This window comes from Otolemur garnettii, unplaced genomic scaffold (genome assembly GCF_000181295.1).
Source record: "Otolemur garnettii isolate 467f Iridium unplaced genomic scaffold, OtoGar3 scaffold00103, whole genome shotgun sequence".
NCBI classification, from domain to species: domain Eukaryota; kingdom Metazoa; phylum Chordata; class Mammalia; order Primates; family Galagidae; genus Otolemur; species Otolemur garnettii.
Genome location: NW_003852498.1, coordinates 1,427,551 through 1,453,457, shown reverse-complemented (window position 1 = coordinate 1,453,457; position 25,907 = coordinate 1,427,551). Strand labels below are relative to the sequence as shown.

The following is a 25,907-nucleotide window of genomic DNA, read 5'->3' as shown; positions in this document are numbered from 1 at the left end:
TGAGGTCCCAGTCTCACCATTTTTTTGTTACAATCCTACAAAACACTTCCAGTTCTCCTATGACAGTAGCAAAACCTCTAGAGCTATATAGCAGCCTGTATAGCTTATGGCTAGGAGGAGTGAGAGTTATAAGAAATACCTGTAGCTCAATAATGGAACACCTTGGTGGAAAGGGCATGGGGAGAGATTTAGCTCTCCTAACAAGCATGAGAGCTTGCAAGATGAGAGCAGTTGTGAATTGGCAGTCTCTATACCCCTGGTGTTGGGAAGCACGAGATCAGCCTGCTATTAGGCTGGAGGAGAAGGCAGTCAGGAGCATGCACTCTCTATCACGGACTCTCTTACTCTGACTCTGTCTCCTCTCCTGCCTGCAGAATGCCAGCACGGCGTCTCTCTGCCGAAGATTACCAAGCTCTGCTAAAGGCTAATATCTGTCTATGCTAAGAAGACTGCTTCACTCTCTCTAAGACTCTCTCTCTCTCTCTCTCCAGCTAAAGGAGATAGCCCTCAGGCACCTAAGAGAAACTGTTCCTGAGCAAGTAGCTTAGCGGTCTGTGTCTGGAACCCACCTAAGCCAGGCCTGAGTCTTGGCCAGTCCCAGGCCCTGACAGACCTATCTTAAATTATATGAATTATGAATTAAGCTTCATCTGTTAATATCTCTCCTTGCCGCCCCCCCCCCCAAATGACTATTACCAAGTTAGAATAATTCTACCATTCCATATTCATGCCTTAGGTTCTTTTCTGATGGTAAAATTTGAATCAAGCTGTGACTTCACAACATTTTTCTCTTTGCTAGGCCCTACCAAAGGTTGGTAGGGGAGAAATCCTAATATGTAGCCATAAACCATTTTTGTCTCTTATTTCAGACATTGTGGGTAAAGAGGAAATAGAATTTTCTAGTTATCTAAAAACTATGCAAAAATAGTTTTTATGCACATGAAGCTGTAGAGAAAACCATGACTTGCATTCATAGCATTGTGAAAAATTGTCCAGGAGTCATAAATTATATTTAATTTTCAAATATAAGAAGAACCCTCCACATACATGTCTGCACAACTCAAAAATGTATTTGGGGACTACTCTACTTCAGTACTGGTGGAACATTGATTATACAATATGTTGCCTTTATGAATCTTTTTGTTATGAATAGAATTTTTGGGTAGAAGATAAGGTAGACTTGTCACCAGAAAATGAAACAATGTGTTTTTAAAGCTATTACTTTTGTACTTGCTTTACAATGCAATATAGACATTTTGTCAAATGTCCTCAGATTCCCCAGTTTGACAAATGGTATTTTCCTCCCTGTCCTTTTCCAAGACATTTTTACCTTTTCCTTTGTTCTAAAACATGTCATTCATAAAAGAGAACTCTAATAGAAAAATGTGACACACAAAATAAATAACAAAGCCTCCAATTCCAAACTAGTTTAAACATATAAGGCTTCACGACAACTTGTCAAACACAGTATCATTGATAGTTTCATTGCAAACCTTATAAGGCAGTTTATGGTAAACTTGAAGATCACACAGTTCAATGCAACAATCTCTTTCTCCATTTCTACTCCCTTCGACCCTCCCTCTGCCCCCCGCTCCCAAGGTAAGGCAATTAGGCAAGGTTATACATCTAATTATCAAATAACTATAAAAAGAAGCGACATTTATTTCAATTTGAAAACTTGATGGAATAAGCACATAAAGAATAAAAATTCTACATTAAGTAATCTTTCTCTGTATTGAAAGTGAGTCAGGTAATAAAAAAAATACATTAGACTAATGGCTTCAGATTAATCAAAATGTAATCATTACATTCTAAATCCACGATAGGATAGCTGGGTAGTCAAAGGAAAAAATTCCAAACAAGGATCCTTTGAGAAGACTAGAAATCCCTCACCAAGTCATCCTAGCTGAATAATACTCTGTCACAACAGAGAAACAACCTTGGGCTTGAATACCTCTTCACATACTTTCTAGGAAATTCTAGCCTTTTTGGTGTTCATAATAAACATCGCTAACAGAAAAAAATAATTTTCCCAGTCAGATAACAGAAATAAATGAATCTAAGAAAAACACACACTGAACTTGAAAATGACAATTTCTAGATTTGGACATGTTCCTTTTTGGGTGACATTTTGGATTGTTTCTTTACGTCAAAGCATCAGAAAGAATATCTGACTTTCATTTTATTTTGTGTTTTCCATATCTGTATAGGGAGGAAATTAATTTCTTAAAAGTTCTCTCTGAATCCTCTCTTTTTCTTCTGTAACAGCTTTAAAATGAGCCCATCACAATGGCTGTGTTGTAAAGAATAAGCTGTCTCCCATTGTCATTATCTACAATGACTTGACCTAAGCAAGTAATGTGTCTACATCTTTGCATCACAGAAGTTGGCTCCTTCCCTTCCTGTTGATTGGTAATTCATTTTTATTCAATCATCATCCAGATTTTATAACAAACCATGAATCCTCTTATCCTTCATTAGCTCATTATGATTAACTTCACAGAAAGACCAGCTTACCTGGCATAAACTCTCTCCTGCATCTGCCGCTCTAAATTGGCATTCCACTGCCTTTGCTCTTGGATAGTATTTAACCTTGGTTGTGGCCTGAACGATTCCATCACAGTAGACATCGACATTGACAGAGCCAGCAGGAAACTCTTATAAAATAAAACAAAGGAGAGTTAGAAGCTGAGTGCATCATGCATATTTATACTATCACATCTTTCAGAGAATATGAAAAAAGCCATTAAGAATTCATAACAATTTTACTAACCTCTAGCACTTAAAATGGTTTTCTTATCCTTGGTAGTCAGAAACCTCAAAATGGAATGTACAATTTAGACTTGTTTTAAAGAAACTTAAAAGATAAAAACGTGTTAAAATTATAATAAAAGCAAAGCATTGAATCTTGTCTCCCTACTTACTAATATCTTTATATTATGCTTAAGTAGAAAAGTAAAGCCATTCATCAAAAGCTAGGTGTTTGTTATTAATCTAATGAAGAATAAACCTGATGGGGACCTATTAAATGTCCTCAATTATAAAAATACCATGAGAGAATAGTTGTGTGGGAAGACTGGTCTCCAACATGGAAGGATCACAAAGGGTCCTCAGGGAGTGATCAACTAAGCAAAAATCGTGTATCATGCAGTATTTCAATAAAGTGGTCTATAGGCTAACCATACAGACAAAATGAGTTGTCAGATGAATAAATTATGGTTGACATTAATGTTCTAAAAAGAAAATTCCAATTAATTATAGGTAAGTTTCTTGAACTTGTGTTTGAAAACAAAAGAGATGACTGAAATTACAGAACTTGTGTTCAACTGATCAGCATGAAAAACTCTGGGAAAGGCAAGGTCTAATCCCCAATGCCTAAGTACTATTTACAACATACATTCATCCAAAGCCTTTTTGAGAAAAAAATCGTTCAAGGTGACTGACATAATGCATTGTGAATTCTGTTGCAATATACAAACAGATCTAAAGTTATATAAGAATTTAGGGCTCTCCATAAAATAATGATAAGTAAAAACTTTAATAAAAAGCTATTATTTAGTAGAACAAAAGCCAACAAGGTTTACCTCTTTAAAATCATTTGTAGGACAAATCTTAAAAGCTTATACCCTGTCATAGAGATATTTCCTAAATTATCCTAGAAAATTCACCCAAATATCTTGGGTTTGAACCAAATCCCTAAATAGAAGAGCTTTGAGAATTTGGTTTAAGTATTCATTTTACTTTATCTCATGAAGTTGTTAAAGAACCTTTTATAATATTGCTCAGGGAAAAATTAAAGGCAAAACTAAAGCAATGTTAACCTTAAGTAGGTCAAGGAGCTGAAATGTCTCACTCCAATGTTGCTTAACTAGATACCTAACCTGTATTATAAAGATGTAGCCATATAGAAGATATTTCTTCCAAAAGATGTATCCATCCAATGGAGAATATAAAAGAAACAACAAAACCACTTCATTGTTTTCTGTTAGATGTGCACTTTGTAAAGCACATCTCATCAGCTAAAGCTGTGTGCATCTGGTGAAGAAAGTTCTAGGGTCGCTGGGGTCAAGTGAAATTGATTTCAGTAGATTTCACAAAGATGATTTTGAAAATCTAAATGTTTATTTTATTGTGGAAAGTCATAAAAGTGACTTTGAAAGAAGTTATTAATTTTGTTTACCTGACAATAGATTAAGAATTTTACCGTGAGGAGTTAATCTTCTGAAAGCAAGTCGGGCAATGAATCATGAGATATATATGGTGAGAAGATATGTTTGGAAATTCTTTGATATAGAATACTTAAAATAGTCTACTTTCTTTAGAATCTTACATGAAAATGAGCTTATTTATTTCTGATATATTGAGTCATTAGTTGACTCAAATCTTTGCAGTGATAACGTATTGATGTTCGTTAATCCTCCACAGAGCTGTCCTTTGAAGTACCGTATTTGCTGTATATATTTTCATCTCTGTGGAGTGGCAGTTATTAAATCAAGACCTCATTACTGTTCCCACCTATATATTAGAGAGGACTCAGGATGGATGGATCCTTCCGGTTGAGAGGTCCTTTTCAATAATACATTATTGAATTGGCCTTTTCATGAGTACTGCTGGAGCATTATTTTACTTTGTTCATTATAATGACTATATTTTACAGCACTTTAGTAAAAATTTAAAAAATTAATTTAGGGACTCAAATAGAAGAGAATAAAATTAAATTCTTGTGTTTTCCATTTAGATGAAAGTGGTCAAGTGACACGTAACCCAGGAAATGCACATAATACAGCTCAGAATCAACAAACTGACGAGGAAAAGGCATACAATGGTGGAGGGGGAAAATGCCCCCATTCAAAGTAGATATACGATCAAGTATAATTTCAAAGAAGCAATGATAAAATTGAATTCCATTTGAATTTTCAACCTCAAATTTTAGGCATTCAAAAGTCTTTATCAAGTTTCATTTCTCTGTGATTTAAGTTGTCGGCCCTTCCAGGTGAAGTGCAAGCTGAAGTGATTTATGAAAAAGAGAATCCAAATGTATTTCTGAATAGTCAAAATATTTTCCGAACTCCATACAAGTAGGTATTTTGTGCTTACGCATTTCTATTGTCCATTGTGAACCAATTTGCACTCCTTCCCATATGGTAAACATGAAATGCTTCCCTGAGAACTGAAATGGACATGGCTGTGTTCTGATCGGAAGATTATCATTAACTAGAGAGAAATAACTTCAAAACCTTGGTCATGCTTAAAAATTAGTTTCAACTTAAAATATTCTAAATTTTTTTTCCTGAATTATAATATATAGAAAAATGTATTATCAATTATTGTTACTTTCCTAAGCAGGTTCAGCATAATATTTGGCAGATCTTGAGGTGTTTTTCATGATTCTATGCTGTTTGACTGAAATATAAAATTATAATTTATAATATCCAGAGCACAGTTTCTTAATTCATAAAGAGATTCTATATTTTCGTGGATTCATTATACATTACCTTCAACTTTTAATTGGTTGCCCCCTGCTGCCCTAAATTTCTTTTCTGACTGTGCTGTCAGTACAAGAGAAATACCCCTTTATTCTGCTTAAAAATTACTCAAAAATTCTAGTTTAAACCCTTTACATATAGTCTTGCAAGTTTTGACATAAGCTGGAAGCATGAGCTACTTTAAATTCCTTTACTGTCCAACAGTTCCTGTCAAGAGATAAACCTATGGACACCATTGGGAAGGTGTGTTTTCTAGAATATACAGTGACTATAGGTCTATCATCAAGTTTTGAGCTAAGAGGAAAGGGGAGCTGGCAAAACTAGAGGATTTTTTTTCAAATAAAAACATCAGGTTAATATGTGGAATAGTGTCAGAAGGGAAAGGAGCTACTCAGAAAAAAGAGCACCAAAGGATTTCCTCACTGCTCAGCGTAACTGTACTTTAACCTAATTTTTGTTTTTCTCTACATTGTTACCAAGTGAAAATACCCGGCACTGGTGCTTTCTTTTATGGAAGGTCAATAATAGGTCAATTTCTTTAAGATATAGATCTATTCAGATTATCCATTATTCCTTGTGCGAGTTTATGCCTTTCAAGGGATGGTCCGTTTGTCTAAGTTATCAAATTTATAGGCAAAACTTGTTGTTCGTAGCACTCTTATTATCTTTTTTATGTTTACAAACCAGTGGTAATGACCTCTATTTTATTCCTGATATTGATAACCAGCGTGTTCTCTATTTCTTGGTTAGGCAGGCTAGAATTTTATCAATTTGGCTGATCTTTTAAAAGAACCACCTTTGGGTTTTACTGAATTTCTGTTTTTCACTCCATTTTTTTCTGCTCTAATTTTTATCATTTATTTTTGTCTGCTTGTTTACACTTAAATTGCTCATCTTTTCTGGTGTCTTTTTTTTTTTTCTGGTGTCTTAAGATACAGGCATAGGTTATTACATTTTAGAGATTTTTCTTTTCATAAGGCTTTTCAATAAAATTTTTTCTGTAAGAATGGGTTTATCTGCATCCCACAATCTTTGTTGTATTATCATCGATTACAACTTATGGTTAAGAAGAGTGTTTTCTAATAACCAAATGTTTGGGAAGTTTCAAACTCTTTCTGCTACTGACATGTATTTCAATTTTCCTGTGGCCTGAGAATATGCTTTGCATGATTTCTCTTCTTTTACGTTAATAAAAGTGTATTTTTTTAAGAGGCATCACGTGATTTATCTCGGTGAACGTTCCAGGTGTATTTCAGAAGAATTTTCTACTATTGTTGGATAGGGTATTTTATAACATCAATTAAATCAAGTTAATTAATATTGCTGTTCATTAAAACTATAAAAAGGGTGCCAAAAAATGTATACACACATTAAAAATGGTATAAAGCCATTAAAATTTTCATACTCGATATATACCATTGGTTAACTTGTATATTGTATCATGTATCTCTTGTCAATGCAGAAGGCAAATGTAACTTGGGTTAAAATTTTAATATAGTTTTTTTCCTTTCTTCAAATGTGCATACATCTTTTGGTACTCTCTGTACTAACTGATATTCTGTCTACTAGTTCTACCAATTACCGGAAGGAGGAGTGTTCAACTCTTCCCGTAGATACTGGACTTGGATACTTCCTGTAGATACTATTTCTCCTTCCAATTCTATCAGCTTTTGCTTTACATATTTTGATACTCTGTTGTCAAAGTGCATGCATGTTTAAAATTGTTCTGTTTTCTTAGAAAATATACCTTTATCGTTATATAATTTTTCTTACCCTGAAATCCACATTCTATTAAATTGTTATAGCAATGCAGCTTTTGTTCTCAATCAGTGTTAGTATGGTACCAGCTCGCTCTCTCCCATTTACTTTTAATTTACCTGTGTCTTTATATTAAATTGAGTTCCTGATAGATGACATGCAGTGGGTCTTGTTTGTTAGCCATGCTGGCAAACTCTGACTTTTAACTGGTGCTTTTAGAATCACTAAATTTCAGTAGTGAAAATTTGGCTTCAAGAAAATGATTGAGTTACTGCCTACTAAGGTTGTAACTTTTTTATTTTCTGCTTATGTGATTTGTTCCTCCTCCCTACCCCGTTTTTGTCTGCTATCCTGGTTTATTTGAGCATTTCATAATTCCATTTTCTTTTCTCTTAGCCTATCAATTGTATCTTTAAAAAAAAAAAACAACTAATAGCTGTTCTTAGATTTTTTTTTTTTAACAAATCTAAGCCCACCCTCAAACGACATTATACCACTTCACATGCAGTTCAGGCTCCTTGTAAGGAGTGTTCCCAGTTCTCACCTCCTACCTCTTGAGATATTGCTGTCATTCATTTCACTTATCCACATGCTGTAATCACCCCATACGTTGTTACTATGTTCACTTTTGACACACATTATCATTTAGATCAATTAAGAATAAAGAAAATAAACAACTTCATTTTCACCTACATTTATTCCTTCCCAGGTACTCTTCCTCTTTATACAGTTCTAAGTTTCTGACCTGTGTTATTTCCCTTTATCCCAAAGAACTTTTAAAATTTCATGCAGGGAAGTTCTTCTAGCAATGAATTCCTTCCTTTTTAAAAAAATTGTCTGAGAAAATGTTTACTTCTCTTTTGTAGTATAATTTCACTGAATATAGTTTTGGGGGGTGTTATATTAGTTTGGGGGGTTGTTATTTGTTTTATAATACTTAAAACATTTCACTCCACTCTCTTTTTAGTTATATGGTTTCTGAAGAGAAGTGTAATATATTAATAATTATTATACTTATTCCTGTATACTGAAAACATTTGTTCTCTTTGTTGTCTAATAAGAGTTTCTCTTTGTTTTCAATTTTCTGCAATCTGAATATGATAAATCCAGGCATCAATGTTTAGCATTTATCTGGGTGTTATCCAACCTTCTTAAATCTCTGTTTTGGTATCTGTCATCAATATTTGAAAAGTTCTTGTGCTTAATTTTATCACTATTTTTGTATTCCGATGACACATATGTCACACCTTTTGAAGTCTGTCTTTTTTTTAAAAAAATACTTTTTCTTTTTATATTTAAGTTTAGGACATTTCCAGTGACCTGTCTCCAAGTTCACTAAGTTTCAATAATTCATTTCTCACCCATGTCCAGTCTACTAATAAGCCCATCGAAGCTATTTTTTTCTTTCAGATATAGTATTTTTTAATTTCCAACTTCCTCTTTTGATTCTTTATTCTTTCTTGGATGTTGTGTATTTTTTCCATGAAAACCTTTAACATCTTAAACCTAGTTATTTAAAATTCCCTCTCTGATAATTTCATTATCTGTGCCACATCTAAATCTAGCCTGATGCAGGCTTTTTCTCCTTAAATTGTATTTTATCTTGGCATGCCTTCAAATCTTTGGTGTAAGACCAGCCATGTTGTATCAGACAATAAATGAAATAAATAATCCTGGGGTGAAAGAATTTATAGTAATCTGTTTAGGAGCAGGCTGTATTTAATGTTTGCTATAGTTTTGGGTGTGAGGGGCTTTAAATTTGTTTGTTTGTTGTCCTTGGTTTGTCACCTTTCTTGGCTTTGTACTTTCCTTAGTACTTTCCCCAGAGCGAGTATGAGTCTTACAGGGTTTTATTTTGTTTTGTTCTGTTTCTTTCTTTTTTTTTTAAATAGTAATTCATGGTCATTATACTGGAACCTTATTGTGGTAGTGACCATAAGGTGGTGGGGAGTAGTAATCTAGAGTTTTATGATCAAATCTTAGTCTTAGTGATTCTTGGTTGTGCCTTTCCAAGTGTTTTTGCTGTGGCATTGCTTCTCCTACTTCTCTTTATGTGAGACAGGAAGCTGAGAACCAGCTAGAGTGAGGGGCTACCATTTCCCAACTGGGATAAGGCTCTGATGAAGTGTTTTCCCCCGGAGAGTGGGCCTATGCTTGGAGAACATTCTGAAAGCATTTCACCATGATTATTCTTCCTCTCACGCAGCCAAAGGCTCCATGGGCTGTTTCTCAGATCTTTATTATGTGAATCTGGTGAGATTCCTGGAAGTAAATCCAACAAAAAGTCTAGGCACCTCCTAAAACTATGGTCTCCACATGTCACTCACTCTCAAATTCATCTATACTTAGCTTCCATACTTAGCTTTCATCAAAATTAACACTTAAGTGCTGTTACTAGTTACAGTTCCAGTGACTTCTGCTCCAGGGAGGGGAGGGGAATCTCAGATGTCACTCTCTTGATTTATCTTTCTCTTCTCATGTGTGGTTAGTGGTTTGCCCTTGACAGGGCTCAGAACGTGATACCCCTAAGTGTGGTACCTCAGGGTGCTGCATACTTTGAACTGAAGAAGACTGGACAAATTTCAGATGCACGATCTTTGTGACCTTCTTCCACCCTCCTGTCTCCCATCCTTCTTTTATCTCCAAAGCAAATCATAGAAGTCAGAATTTCTCTTCCCCAAGGCAGGTCATTAAAACTAGAATTCCTCTTCTCTAAAGCATACCATAAAACCCATACAGGTTTCCCTTCTCCCTTGAAGATTCACTCCAGGGGAGTCCTGCCCCAAGCCTGAGAGAAAGGAATGCTACACAGGGAGGCCAAGCAGAGGCTGAACAGACTGGTCCTACTGGGCTTCTCCTACATCATACTCTTTTTGTTCAATCACATTTCTACCTGGCTGTCTATTCTTCATCAAATCTAAGCATTAGCATGGACAGTTTTCCCTGGGACTCTGGGTCTTCATTTAAAGCATCTATGTCCCATAAAACATTTTCTTTTTCATTCTGGATTAGTATGAGGCTACTTAAGATTAGGTTACATTATTTGTGTTTCTTCAAGTTGTAGTTGTATCCTTCACCCAGGACGTGTGCCATACATCCCTACATTGTGCCCGGTAGGTGGGAACTTACTGAGCCCACTTCCCCTACTCCCTTCTTGAATTTAATTGTGTTTTTCTGTCATGTGGGCCTGTAGATGTTGAAACTGGTAAATCAGGCCCACACATAAAACTTTGATGACACAATTTTGTTATGATTTCCTCTTGTGAACTTGTCTTTTGTTATAGGCCTGTTGGTTGTGACTCTGATGATGGGTGAGAAAGCTATCACATCTCTGCTCCTGTGCCATGCAACTTTAGTTTTCTGATGGGTTCAAGTTTTTATTATTTTTAGTTTGTTTAGCTTTTTCTTATAAAAATGGGCTATTTATATGTTGGGGCTTTCCTTATGTATTTGTAAGTAGGTACTGAGTCATGACATAAAATGCAGCTTATCAAGGCTCAAAACATTTAAAAGAACAGTGCATGAGACAGAGAAAATAATGATCCAGGCCCATTTCTGCGGAGGCATTTCCCATCTGCAATCCAAAACAGTTTCACATAACCATATTGTCTGCTGCTACATAGCAACCAACCTTTTGGAACAAAATCTCTTATTAATTTTCAGAACACACTAGTTGAAAGAAAGATTTGGAGAAGTTTAATTAGTATAGCTGGTAAATAGTGATTTATTTATACTTACTAACAATGTGTTGTTTAACCCTACAGACCACGGTAATGCCTTGTTATATCTTCAGAAACATGGACTAGCAGTCTTGGCTTTTCTGATAAACAGTTGGAATGTTGACATATTTTATCCTTTACACTACTTTTAGCCAGGCATACTGAGCAAAAAAACTTAAGTTATGTGAATAATTATGTTTGATGCCTTGATCTACTATTTGGGAAATATTAAGTACTTTTTAATTTGCAGTATTGATTTTTTTCTGTAGTAACTTTCGTCTAACTAGATTTGGTTTAAACTCTGAAACTAATTAGTTGGAAATTATTGTTCATGGAATTGATGAAGCATGTGAACTAGGAAGTAGGGAGCACAGAGACCAGAAGGGAAGTGAAGGAAAGAAACTGCTTTCTCCCACATCCCTTCTTGCATATGCTTGTCCAAGACAGAAAGCAGTGCCTGAAATGTTTATCAATTCTCAGTGTAGAGGCTTTTTTCCTTATAATCCATCTCCAACCTAAGCTATGCAAGGAAATCTATGAAGGGGACACAACCTTTGCTTAAGATAAATGAGGGCCTGGAAATGCTCTGTAAATGAGCTGTATTCTAACAGGGGAAAAAAAGCAGCTCTGGATGTGTTTGACATCTCTCTAATTCTAAATGCTTTTACTACATTTCCAAATTCGTAAGATGGAACATCTTTTTTATTTCAAACTATTTCATGAAATTCCCATTTATAAAGTTGTATAAGGTAGTTTTAGTCTCTGATAATAAAAAGATATCAAAAATGTAAAAGCCAAGTGATCCTACATTTATATTGAACCAAAATTAATATATTAGATTTTGATTTTAGTGCAATTATTATGGTAAGTATGGTTATTCCATCTGGCATTTTAAATCTGATATAATTTATCATGCCTCAAGCCAAGCTAGAAAAAGAAACGATGAGCTTCATAAATGAATTAAGGAAAAGATGGAAAGATTATATGTAGAAATTATACCATAAGAATAAAATAATGAAAAAAATTATGCTTCCCAGAACAACTAAAACATACCAGTGACTTAGGGAATAAAGAAAGGAAAAATAAAGTTCATTAATAAAAAATCCAAATGTCTGCTAATCCTAACGTTATAATAAAGCAAATAATTTAGTTCCATTATTTAATAGCTGGCATATATTAAAGTGTTCTCTGCCAACATGTTTTAAAATGTATGATGTTACTGGATGTCACTTTGCTACATGGTATGCAAACTAATTTCTCATAATTTACACCTTCTTACTTTTGCAAATCCAGATTAATAATAACAATCTTGGGTGTGTGAAAACTAAACACAGGAAACACCTGCAGAATAATATTAGTTTCTGTGGGGAAGCGAAACCATTTATCATATATTTATTGGAAGGAACTCAGAATGACTTTTTTTTATACCTACTAAATCATAAAAGTTCTTACCTAAAGCTTTCGTGCACCAGACATTCTTACTCCAAAGGGCCGGCCGTGTTCTAACTCGCTTGTTATCTGATGTAAATTCAACCTCCACGGTATCACCAATGACCTCATCTCTCAAAATAATGAATATTTCGCCAGGATTCTATAAGATTAAAATGTAAGCTATTTAAGCACTTAAAAAAGTTTACATTAACCCAAGAACCCATTACATTATTGATGATTAAGATCACACACCACTATTGAAGAACCCTTCTATGGTGTTCAGATGTATTCGGAAAGGAAATATGTGATTGTGATTCTTTCTACATTTTAAATGTATCAATTTAGTGTTCATTGAACGCTCTTTTCTCCCCTCATACTATATTTTGTAACTGAAAAAAACAGTGAGGATACAGCTGCTCCCTTTCCCTCCCTCCCACCTCTAATTCTCACCCTCCCTATCCCAGGGTGTAAGTGCCTAAGGGTCTCTAGTGCCTTTCAGAGACCATCAGAGCACTAGAATTTAAATGTTAAATAAAACCTCCTTCTAAATCCTTTTTCCCCCTCCTTTTTTGAACTTAGTTTCTTTATCTATAAATGAGAGGTCTGAACAGGTTTAAGATCTGTTATAATTTAAATACAGTGATTTTTTAATGTACAACAGTTTTATATTTTATATAATCGAAAGTCCCTGGTTAATCTTAACAATGAGTGTCTGTGAAAATTTTTTAGTTGACTGAAAGTTATAAAACTAAAAGTGTCAAGACTTATTAAGATGAAAAAGCTAAATCTAGGTACATAAGGTAAAAAGAGTTATTGAAAAAAAACACTCTTTTTGGGAAAAAATGCAAAAAAATCATACCAGAGGTGAGAAGACTGGAATTAATACAGAGAAAAGTAAGGAATAAGCATTGACTGAGCATTTATTTAATAAGGCGCCTGCATTTTCACTGTGCACTGCAAATTAGGTAGCAGTCCTGCTTGGACGTGCTGTTGCCGTGCTGTTTGGTTCCTGATCTCCCTGTCTCCCCTCACTTATCCTGTCCACCAAGGTGTGATGCAGATTTCACCAGCTCCACAGAATCCTCCCTGCCACTTCAGCTCACAAGGAGTTTTAGCACCTCCAAAGGAATAGTAGAGCATTTCACATCCACACCCCTCATTGGACCATGGTTGCATCATGCCCTTTTCTCTCGATTAGATTTTCACATCTGTGTCTTGGCTTTGCAGCGAGATTATAAAACAACCTGATAGTGCTCTTATTTTCCTATATTATTGTGTTACCTTGTAAGAATTACAACATAAGGTATGTCTTATATGTCTGTATTATGCTAATGTATAAACAGTGTATATATATTTTAAATTCATGTGGAGTAAGTCTGTAAAAATGACATTTTTTAATTGAACCAGCTCAGTTTTATTTCTGATTTCCCCCAGTATTCAAAGCTTCACCTGCTCCCTGCCGTTAGCAGCTTGTTCCATGATTATATGGTAAACTGAATTTAAGGAAGAAAATGTTATGGCATTCAGCATTTCCAATGGTCATAAGTTTAGTTTTGCCAGTTATGAGGCTGCTGTTTGGCTCTCCCTTTTTCTACGCATCCCTTATTTGACTCTGAGTCTTCAGGGAGAAAAAGGATCATAATAATGATCACTTCCAAACTCTCAGCTTTGCTGCATAGTCACAGTCCTTGACACCTAAACAAAAGTATGGAAATTTTGCCTACAATGTGACATTTATACTTGAATTTCTGGGGTAAGATACAGATAGCATTTTTTTTTTTTTTGAGACAGAGTCTCATTTTGTTGCCCTCAGTGGAGTACCGTGGTGTCATAGCTTACAGCAACCTCAAACTTTTGGGCTCAAGCGATTCTCCTGCCTCAGCCTCCCAAGTAGCTGGGACTACTGCTTTGTAGGCGCCCGCCACTAAGCCCAGCTAGTTTTTTAGGGTTAGGATCTCACTCTTGCTCTGGCTGGTCTTGAACCCACAGATCCCATTTTTTAAAAATAATGGTCCTGAGCCTTCCCCACGTGCATCTCAGTTTGAAAACCACTTGGTAAATGAAAAAGAAAAACATCCTTTGGTCATTATAAAACCTCACCTCCAAGAGGATATCATTTCACAATTTAGATATTTTAGGCGTTAATTTATATATTCATCTTTTGCCTTTTTAACCATATTATTAATTTAAGTTGCAGGATCAGTCTTTAAGTTAAGGTTGCTTACTAAGAACTAGTTTGTGGTACAGTGTCAGAAGTTAAGTAGGTAGTGTTATATTTTTCCATGTTGTTATAAATTGTGTTTGGGGCCTGGGGTGAACTGGTAAAGTAGTGTCAGACTCCTATGGCCCTTCAAAATCAAATCCTTCCTTATCATCTTAGGGTATATCTCTAGGTGTGGTGGTTTACAATCCCCAGTCTGTCCTATGAGTTTGGAGATTCATATTATGGTTTCAGCCTCAGAGGTGAATGAAAAGTTCAGAAAAAAATGAAGGCCTTTATTAAAGATGTCATGTTCTAGGATTCAGATTTTTAAAAATCAATGAAACTAATATACTAATATATCCAAATTAATATATCAATGAAACTAATATATCCAAATTCTGGGAAAGCCACTTAAAGAGTCTTTGGCAGTTACATTACAACTATAAGAATTTAATTTTCTGAAGAAATCAGCAAGTGACTGAGTCAGTTATAAAAATGTTTTTATGTTGTCATCAGGACAACGGCAGTGAGAGAATAAAACAAATATAAAGACATATGGGTTGATTATACTTTAAAAAGTGAGCGATTTGGGGGGCACAGAAGCTGAGATTGCGGCAGGCAAATTCTGCCAAAAGGAAGGGACACGTAACATATTAAAGACTTGCCTACACAGATAAAAACAGGATAAAGGAAATGATCTCACTCTTAATTTCTCGTTAGGATGGCCCTATTCCAGAGAAATATGGAAGTAGTTGCTAAATCTGTCACTGGGGCTAACATTGCAAAGAAGTGTAATAGTGCCTACCAATACATTAATAGATTAATAAAATGTGATACATGTACACCACAGAGTACTACTCAGCCATGAAAAGATGGTGACTTAGAGTCTTTTGCAATAACCTAGATGAAATTGGAGACTATTCTCCTAAGTGTAGTATCCCAAGAATGGAAAAAAAACCGAAAACACCACATGTCCTCAATACTAAACTGAGTCTGCTTGATCAACACTTAAGTAAACATATGGAAGGAAAACTCAAGTAGGTGGGAGAGGGAGAGGGGATGGGTAAACTCACAGCCAATGGGTATAATGTGCTCTTTCTGGCTGAAGGGCACAGTTCTAACTTTGACTTAAAATACAAAGGCAAACTATGGAACCAAAACATGTGCACCCCAATAATACTCTGAAAAAAAAAAAAAATGACAACAGGCCAGGCTAGGCTTCAGGGCATGCAAACTGAAGTTCTCCTAAGAGCAACCCCTGTCTTGGGGAAACATTTGGAGGATCCCTTATAAAACTTCAGGTAAAATCTGTTAAAGAAAAAAGAGCGAGCGAGCGAGAGAGAGAGAGAGAGAGAGAGAATGGACTCACCCATTAAAGAGTAGGAAGTTCCAGAAAGTGATTACAGAACAACTGGGCAGAGTGCAGAGAAACCTCTGCTGGGGAGCACTGAATTCTTGAGGCCATAATTAGGCAAGTTTGGAGTGACTCATTTATTGTATGGCGCACTATACATTTCCTACACTCTGAGATAAGGTTAACCTTGGCACTATTTGCATTTGGAGCCCAGGCAAGCCGTTATTGTGGGAGCTGACATGCGCACTATCGCATGTATTGCAGCATCCCAGGGTCAAGCGCCAGGTGCCAGGAGCAACCTCCCAGTTATAACAACCAAAATCGTCTGCAGACTTAGTCAAATGTCCCCTGAGGGGAGGGTGGCAAAATTACCCCCAGTTGGGAACCACTGTTCTGGGGGAATCTGCTAAAGAAATTTATTGAATTAGGACTTTGGGAAAATGGAGGTCGCAAAGAAGAGAAGTTACCAAATAATGGACGGGGTATGGTTCTGGTTGAGATGTTTACTCTAATGGAGAACGCCGCCTGGGTGCGTTTTTTATCAGGGAAGTAAAATCGGATAAGACGCCTCTGGCAGACCGCGAGCACAGTGACTTCCTACTTGTCAGGATCGACTGCTCCACAAGACCAACTCCAGAGGAAGGTGCTAAACATATAACAATCTTAGCCTATGAGCAAAAAATGTTTAAAGAAAATCTAAACCATAACAAAGTGTGCCAATTCTGCAGATGTAAAAGGGAGACCAAAGTAAGAAGCCAACTTAAACAGTTAAAAATCACCCAGATAGTTCTCAAAGAGAAGGAATGACTTACGCGACTAGGCTAGTGGAGATGTATCTTCACTACTGCACGGGGATAAGTTGAAAGAAAAAAAAATTTTTTTTCTGCCATTTTTAAAGTGGTACAATATTTTCAAGATTTAGGAAATCCTAAAACTGTGAAAGGGAACAGTGCTGGGAAGGGTGACAAGGTGAAGGGATCAACACTCCCAGGCTGGAGGGTCACAGACAGCAGCAGCACCCACGGCCTCAATGAAGCATTGACTAAAGCTGATTCTCCAGAAGAGGTGAGGGCAGAGGGAAGAGGCTGGGACTCAGACCCCAGGGGCGGGGACACGGACCCTGGAGGCGGGTTACAGACCCTGGAGGGTGGTACCCGGATCCTGGAGGTGGGCATCCTGGAGTCAGGCCCTGGAGTTGGGTCACAGACCCTGGAGGTGGGGGTCATGGACCCAGGTACAGGAACTCTGGATGCAGGTACATGAACCCTGGAGGCGGGTACAGGGACTCTGGGGGCGGGGACACGGACCCTGGAGGCTGGGACACCGACCTGGAGGTGGGAACACGTACTCTGGCAATCCATAGCAAGAGGCAGTCACAGAAGGGACTTAAACCAACTTCCTGTACATCAGAGAAAATGAAACTTATGCCACTACATAGAACTCATAGTCAACTCAGGATTTACATACTGGAAATACAAATTACAAGAGGAGATTAGCAGGGTTTGGAAGTGCTGGGTGTGAAGGTGGCCCATGTCAAATAAGACCTGGTCATCATCAGGGATGAGGAAAATTTTTAGATTTTGGAGGATGGCAGGGAAACCTCAAGGATCATTTCCTAAAGCAAAAGGCAGGAGTTTTAAAAGGCAAACTTTTCAGAATTGAGTTTAAGTTCAAAGGTTGTGCTTTCAGACAGTTGGCACACACTAAACATTATCATGGAAAATCTGAAATATAATTTTCAAACAGTTGGATACAAATGGTCTTTTCTGTGGTGCTTGGCAACAGTCATATGGATTTAGATAGTACAGGTTCTGAGAACTCAAGATTTTGCATGGGAGAACTATTTTGGGTCCAAGGATTAGCTTATGTTGAATTTTTTAGAGTGTGGAGCTGGTGTTAAAATAATCCTGTGGAACTTTTCAACTTTTAGGATTCTTTAAAATGTGGAATATTCAAAAAGATTTGATATTTAAACAATTTAATTTCAGAAGAATTCAAAGAATTATGTCAATGTCAATAAAAAGAATGCATAACTCTGCTATTCTATTAGGAAAGAACCCCTATCCTCACTGGTCATCTGCACAAGGTATCTTCCCTAGACAGCGGTGAGATTAGATTTTTGACTTTGATTTCTTTCCAAATTTAGTAACAAGAGGATTTTATAGGGCTTAAATTTTACTGTTGGAGATATTTTTAAAAGTAGCTATGTAGACTCACTGCATAACTCCCAGTGTGCTATTTTTAGTTTCAGAGGTTTTTTCCTTCTTTGATTTCACCTACTTGAGAGTGACAGCCATTTCTCTTTCATTGCAGTCCTTTTCTGTCTCTTGCCTTATTTTCTGATTCAGTAGGAGCCACTAGTTCTTAGCATTTAGCTTGATCTCCCTCTCTTAAGTTCCTTAGTCCTTTAAATGAATCATATAATTTTTCTTTGCCTGATCATCTCTGTCAGTTCCCTCCAACCTGGATAGTTTAGGTTCCTGGGGTCTCTAGTCAAAACAGTTTTGTTACTATGGAACTGACAGCAAAATAGCTTGAAATTGTGATTCTTCTGCTCAGGCAAGGTGAGGGTGGGGGAGGTGGGAAGAGAGGGTAAGGAAATTAAATTTCACCCACAGAAACAGGAGGTTCAGTTACCCTCGGGACTGCTGGTACGAGGAGGATCAGGGGACACCCACTCCCCTGCAAAATGGTCAGTGTACGCTCGTCTCCCGGCTGGGTAAATTCACTGGCTTCTACCAGGAGGACCCTTTCATGCAACTCTGATAAGGTTCTCCTGTATCTTTGGCTTTTTCCACTCGGGGACACTATAGACATGGAGGCCCAGCATCTTATCATTGTCCCAAGATTGCATAGCCAGAGATTTGGGTAGCTTATTTTACTGCTTCATCCCAAGGAAAACTAAGGAAGAAGAATGTCAGAAATATGTATTTATGTAGTCCTTTCTCCACATTATACTTTATTCCCTGAAAGACCAGCTCTTCCAGCTTTTAAAATATTTCCACTTAAAGTCAGCTTTTAATGTATATTCTATAATTTGAAAAATTGGTGTCCTGAAAAGTAAATATTTTAAAATTCTATTCAAAGGCATGTTTCCCTTTATGAAAATAAATCCTTGATCTGTATAATATGAATCTAACTTTCTTTTAGTTACAATAGAACTTCCATAGCTGACTAGCCCTCTTTGTTGACCATCTCCACATGTTAGCCTAATTTTCATAGACGAGACATGCACCACATGTATATATCAGTGTAGAAGGCCAAGTTCCTTATGTTGACCACTTCTGTTTGTCGACCAATGTGTTACAGTCCCCTGGGTGATCAACTTACAGAGGTTATACTGCAGCTGAGATATATATATGTGCACATATATATATATATATATAGAGAGAGAGAGAGAGAGAGAGCGCCTACGCAATTGTGTATTTGCAAACTTGAAGTACGAGTTGATACAATTAGGCATTTGTAAATTCTTCAATATTTAATTATGTATTCAGCAACTACGTATCAAACACCTGCTAATTGCCAGACACTGGTCTATGTTCTGGGGGCACAGTCACGAACAAAGTAGACAAAAACGCCAGCTGGGTTGGAGTTTATGTTCTTATGAAATGCAATATTTATTAAAACAATGGGGCCACTTAAATAAAAGGTATCTTTCCTGACCTCACATGGAATTTCAGCAGGAACCACGACTGCCAGTGGGATGGTGCTTCCTGCAGCTTCTGGTACTTCTTCAATTTCCCTTCTCTCATTTATTTCCCTTGAGTGTTTGACTCTTACATTTGAGGGAATGTCAACTTCAAGGTAGTCTTCAGAACCTAGAGAAAATTTTATGAATGCAGATTATAATAACTAAAGATTATGATGACTAAAGCTGTATTATTTTCTCCATTACTATAAAGAAAAATTCTTGAATAATTGATTTAATTAACATATGGAACAACCAATCTGAGTTTAAGATACCTGAAATAACTGACCCAGTATTAATAATTAAAATAATGTTTCACCATTTAACTAGTATTATGATCTTTAAGACTAAACTAAATCAACTATACAATAATATATGCATCTACTAAATGTTTTCAAAAAAAGATCCATCACATTTTGTATTTTCTTTCAAAATTAAAATAGTAAATATGTAAAACCATTTCTTTTACATGACAGTTATAAAGAAAACTTCCTTTATTTTAAATAAGAACAATGTAAATCAGAACCATTATTTACGCTTTACATTATTTCTAATTTCTAAAAACAAAAAGCGTAATTATGGGACAATTACTAATGAAACCGGCACTTCTATAAAATATCAGTTTAACAGTGAAATAATAGTGTTCATCAAAATGTTAATGTGTTCTATAAAAATAAATGTTTTATATCAAATAAGTTGGGTTTCCTTGTGGTAGCATTATTAAAACCATTGAAATACGCTAATGTGAATCTTGAACCTCAAAGAAGGGCTAACGTATTTGATTTTTTAAAAATTTTAACAGTTAGTAATTAGCATTTGGGCCCAATCATTAAAACACTGTTCTCTGTGGGAAAAAAAAATGTGTTAAGAGAGATGAATTTTTTTTTTTTTTATTATTCAATGATTCAAAGCCGCAATACCCAAAGTGTTTCATTAGGGCACAGAACCAATATGGCTAACGTTAAGACAAGAAGGTCACATCTGTAAACTCTTAGGCCCACTCAAAAGCACGCCTTAAATCTCCAAAGAAGGAAACTGGGAGAAAGAAAAGCAGACTTTGGCAGAATGAAACTGGCCCAATGCCATGAGGTCTTGGAGTTGGCAGGAGCCAGCCACCCTGGCCCTCACAGGTAGACCCTTCACAGAACAGCAGAATCAGACAAGGCCATTCTGTCACCACATGGATTAAGAAAGAGACAAGACTGATCTATAATCACACTGGAAAACAGGCAAAAAAACATGAACATTGCCCAAACTGCAAAAATGGCCCAAATCCCCAAATCCTGGCTAGTAAGAACGCCTATTGCTTCTCTACCAACTTCAGCTTCAGTCTCTTTTCATTTCTCCTGTCCCAGAGGTGGGTGATCCACTCCTCCTGCCGGGCCTGGGATTTTCTGGGGTTGGGCACTAACCTAACTAAAAATGCCATGTCCCAGGAACCACCTCAGTCTCAAGCAAACTGAAACGGTTGTGCGCCCTACTTCTAAGTAGGGTCATTAAAATACCATTAATAAATGAAATTATAAAATTACCCTTGCTTTCTGATAGCAAGAAAATTATAGCAAAGCCCTGCTTCTTTGAATCTTCTTTCAACTCATTTAAAAGAAGCCTAAAATAAATAAATAAATAAATAAATAAATAAATATAAAAGAAGCCTAAATCCCTGAAGCCTTTCTCAATACACTTTTATGAAGATACTCCATATTCTCCATGGAGTGCCTTTGCTTTATTGCAACAACTAAGAAATCCAAATGGTTCAAGTGCAGGTATGTTCCTGGTGGTTTTTGGCTAAAGGGCTTTGACAGAATAAAAGGAAAGAAGGCTTGAAGACAGAAGAACTGGAAGTAGCTAGAATTTTGGTCTCATTGTACCTAAAAAAGTGAAATCCCATGTTCCAAAAAAGTGAAGTCCCAGTTTCATATAAGTAATTTTATCAGAAAAGCAACAAAGCCACAAAAGAGATTCCCTCTTGAGAGGTACTGTCCCCCTGCTATATCTAAGAAGGAAAAGTTCTATGTTTTATTTTGTTTCTGTCTTATGAAATTTGCAAAATTCATGCAGAAAAGCACCTGAGATTTCCCGATTTCTTCCCATATTAGTCTCATTTGAAATGAAAAACAGCTTTTATTTCTCTCGCAACTTGAAACACTTTCGTTAGGAATCCTCGTTCTCTCTCTCTCGCTCACATGTGCATACACACACATATATACCCAAATCAAAATAGTCACAGCTTATATAAAACCGGCTCAATCATTCTGTGAATTGATAAAAGAATTAGGAAACTGATTTTATTTAATATACTTTAAGAAAAGGAGGAGTACATTGTTCTACTGGGTCGGTATTTGGGACTTTCTGCTCATTCTTCACTGATATCAGGTGAAGCTATTATGTTTACTCTGGGAACATTATTACAGATGTACAGGAAGATTTATGTCTCTGAGTGTTCACTGAGGCACTATTTATACTACTGCACATTGGGAGCAATCTAAGCAATAAGGGGTGAGATAAAAATATGCTTTGTGATATAAGATGTTATGGCTAACAAAAATTTTATCAAAGAATATTTAAAAACAAGGAACAGGTTTATGACATACCTGTAAAAAAAAAATCAAGTTGCCAGAGTATCGACTTAATAGATTCCTATTTTATTAAAATAAAAAGTATACATGTACAAAACTATGTGGTAGGAATTAAAGACATATTCTTGAATTACTAAGAATAGATTATCTAAGATTATCTACCTACACAGATATACAAACGATCAAGAGTGGTTACTTCTGACTGTGGGTTATGAGCAAATTTATTATATAGATAATATTAAAAATATCTGATAATATAGTATATATAACATGTTCTTTCTTTTCCATTGCAAATGTACTTATTTTACAGATTAAACTGTGCATGTACATTTTGTTTAAAGAAATGAATTGGTCAAAATTGCAGGCTGAGAACACATCAGTGTTCTCTACAACATCTAAATGAAATAATGGAAAAGACTATTTTTAAAAATAGACATATGTATTACAACACTGGGAAAATGATACAAATACATAGGAATACATTTTGAGGAATTCTTGAAAAACAGAAGTTCATCTGGAATGAACAGAGACACCAGAGCAAAAAGAAAAACAGAACCCAAAACATCTTCGGAAAAGACAACTCCAAATATTAGGTTAGTTTTCCAAAATGAATTAGTTTCTAAAACCAAAAAACTACAGACTCAAAATTCAAAAAGCAAAAGTTAAGTCCCAGAGAAAGATAAAGGTAATAAGTTAAAATCTCATTTGGAACGACTAAGATACTTGGGACTTTCCCAGCTGCTATTTTTATTGAGCAAAAGGCAGTTTTGCTTTTTCCTTAGGAATAAAGCTCCTAAAAATAGGTGTATTTTTTTTAAAACAATACACGCTGGTACTGGGATTGGATAAGAGCGGAGCGAAACCTGTTGTACATCCCCACCTTCTGGAACACAGAGGAAGGGAAAATGATAAGCTCAGAGCCGACTCCAGCACTTTTCCTAAGGGTTAAATGGATAAGCATAGAGCTCCGGCATGGAGGGATTTTGATCAGAAGAGCAACAACTATTAACTGACAGTGATTCCCATTAAAAACGTAAATCTTCACCCAAAATTCCTCTTTCCTCCCCTTCTAGTTATCCAACCTCTACCACTCACTCTTCTTTTATTTCACCTTTTCCTACCAACGCCTTAGGCCAACGTGCTACACAGAAATGGTACAGTACCGCGCGCTGCAGGGCATAGTCCCTGGGCCAATGGCTGACTGTAAATGCAGACTTCTAGATGCCACCTAAGACCTACTCAGTCAGAGTCTGCACTTCAGAAGACTTGCTAGTGCCTTAACTGTGCAATGGAGACTGAGAAGCAGGAAGTCATACCTCAGTGTGACACCTGTCCTTAAGATTATCATAGCATAAGCGCTACCTGAAATTCTGTCATGTATCGATCTGTTTCCTTATCTCCTGTCCATCCCATTTAGAACGCAAACGTTTTAGGTCAGGTGATCTTTTTTTTTTTTTTTTTTTTAACCTCTGTATCTCTGGCACATACAATAGTGCCTGGGACATAGTGGAGGCTTAATAAATATGTGTTCCCAAGTTTAATAAAATAAATATCCATGCCCAGCTAGGTTTTTTTCTTTTTAAATAACTTGTATCTCAAGGCCAGTAATTCATTCTATCTACCATAAGCTTCTGTCATAAGAAAGTACATTTGTACTTCAATCAGCATAGCCAAAAATACACCCCAGAAACTGAACAAAGCTAAAAGAAATCACCATAGCTTAGAACCCTCTTGATGTCCTACACATTTTTGTTGTTAACCTGTTTGAGCGTTGCTAAGGCCGTATTTACATCCCCCACGCTCCTGGCAGTTATTTCCTGCAACTGGATTCATGGAGCACGAAGCTAAAGGACTCAAAGACCCTCTAATGAAACAAACCCTAGTGACATCATTTTTGAAGTTCAACGTGTATCAACAGCAATCCCTTTCAGCGGCTCGTCCAGAATAAAATAAAACCAAGGTGTACTGAATAGCATTTCAAACAAAAACTGAGCATCGGATTTTCAATTATCCCCTTTAATGAAGAACAATGTAAAGGGGAACATTCCTTTCAGTTGCTCTGTTTTTGAAATGTAGGCTTCAAGAAAAGTTTGTGAATGTGCCAATGATTATTACTTGGAGTTTTAAATTATTCATGGGACATGAACGGAGGAGTGACTTTCCTGTTTTCTGTTTTACAAAACATTCCATTGAAAAATGCCTAAGGTATTCAGTGTAATTCACACTCAATCCAGAAAATCAGCAACTTTCTGGTTTCTTTTTTTAATTCTTTTTATTACAATGAAGAAAGAAAATGCATAGAATGAACTGAATAGTCATAAGATAGAGCAGGGTTCCATGTGAGGTTGTAATAGCTCGAAAAATTTTTTGGTTACAATATTAGCCGAATAAAACAGAGGAGATATTAATGTGTGTGCGTGGAAACATATGCACATATACATATATATATGCATATAAAGTGTGTATATGTACATATAAATATCCTGTGTTTTTATGTTTTACATATGTATATATAGATGGACACACATACATATACTCACAATGAAAAAAAATCACCATTATGTTAGCAATGATTATTTCTGAGTTGTTAAAAGTCATTTTAAGAAACTTTCTTCTGGGTGGAGCCTGTGGCTTAAAAGGGTAGGGCGCCGGCCCCATTGCTGGAGGTGGTGGATTCAAACTGAAAAAAAAAGAATTTCACAAAAAACTTTCTTCATTTTTGAATATGCACCAGACTTTTGACCAGCCGTGAATATTACTTTTCCAATCAGATAAAAATGAACATCATCAAAAATTATTTATCAGTTTTACTGGATGAGAGGACATCAGCAATTCCATTTTTCAAAATCAAATTTCTGAATTTTTATGTAGTAATGAATATTCATCATGTATAATTTAGAACACATAAAGGAAAAAAGAGGAAAATAAAACCACCTATAATTCTACCTCCTGGAGATAACCACAGCCAACTTTGGGGTAAATATTATTCTAGTCTTTGCCTTAAGCCTGCACATACATATTTTTGAGACATTGTAAAAAGATCTACCCTATAAGCCTTTATACTGGAGGCCTACCGTGGAGATAGTGAGGGTTCCTTCTCAGACTAACACAACCAAGTAAACTTTGCAGTCCAGGAGTCACACAAACCTTCTGGTTTCCTGGTGCACATAAAAATTTATGTTTATACGTAACAGACCATATTGTTAGACCACTCTGTTAACTTTGTGATCAATTTTGTCTGAAAAAAACAATATCCCCACCTTGATTTTAAAAACAGCTCACTACTAAAAAATGGTAATGATCATCTGAGACTTCAGCGAGTTGTAATCTTTTCCTTGGTGGTGAATTTTGTCTTAATGGCTACAGATTAATCAGGGTGGTGGTTGCTAAATATTGGGGTGGCTCTAGACATTTCTTAAAATAAGACATCACTGAAGTATGCCTAATTAACTGAGTCTTTCTTCACAAAAGCTTTCCCCATAGCATTTTATCCACAGCAGAACGCCTTTCAAAATTTCACTCAATCAAGGATGGTTCAAAATACGTAAATCTGTAAATATAATTCATCACATAAACAAATTAAAAAACAAAGACCATATGATTCTCTCAATTGATACAGAAAAAGCTTTTGATAACATCCAGCATCCCTTTATGATCAGAACACTTAAGAAAATTGGTATAGAAGG

The 25,907-nt window shown here is 36.1% G+C and overlaps 1 protein-coding gene across 1 annotated transcript in view; it reads right to left on the bottom strand.

The window, feature by feature from the left end:
• BANK1 (B cell scaffold protein with ankyrin repeats 1) overlaps positions 1-25,907 on the bottom strand; it is a 277,972-nt gene that overhangs the window by 185,784 nt on the left and 66,281 nt on the right. The window contains exons 3-5 of the mRNA XM_012809273.2: positions 19,618-19,772; positions 12,416-12,554; positions 2,518-2,657 (exon numbers count right to left, since the gene is read on the bottom strand). Coding sequence (XP_012664727.2) covers positions 2,518-2,657; positions 12,416-12,554; positions 19,618-19,772 — 434 coding nt within the window. The remainder of the gene's footprint in view (positions 1-2,517; positions 2,658-12,415; positions 12,555-19,617; positions 19,773-25,907) is intronic.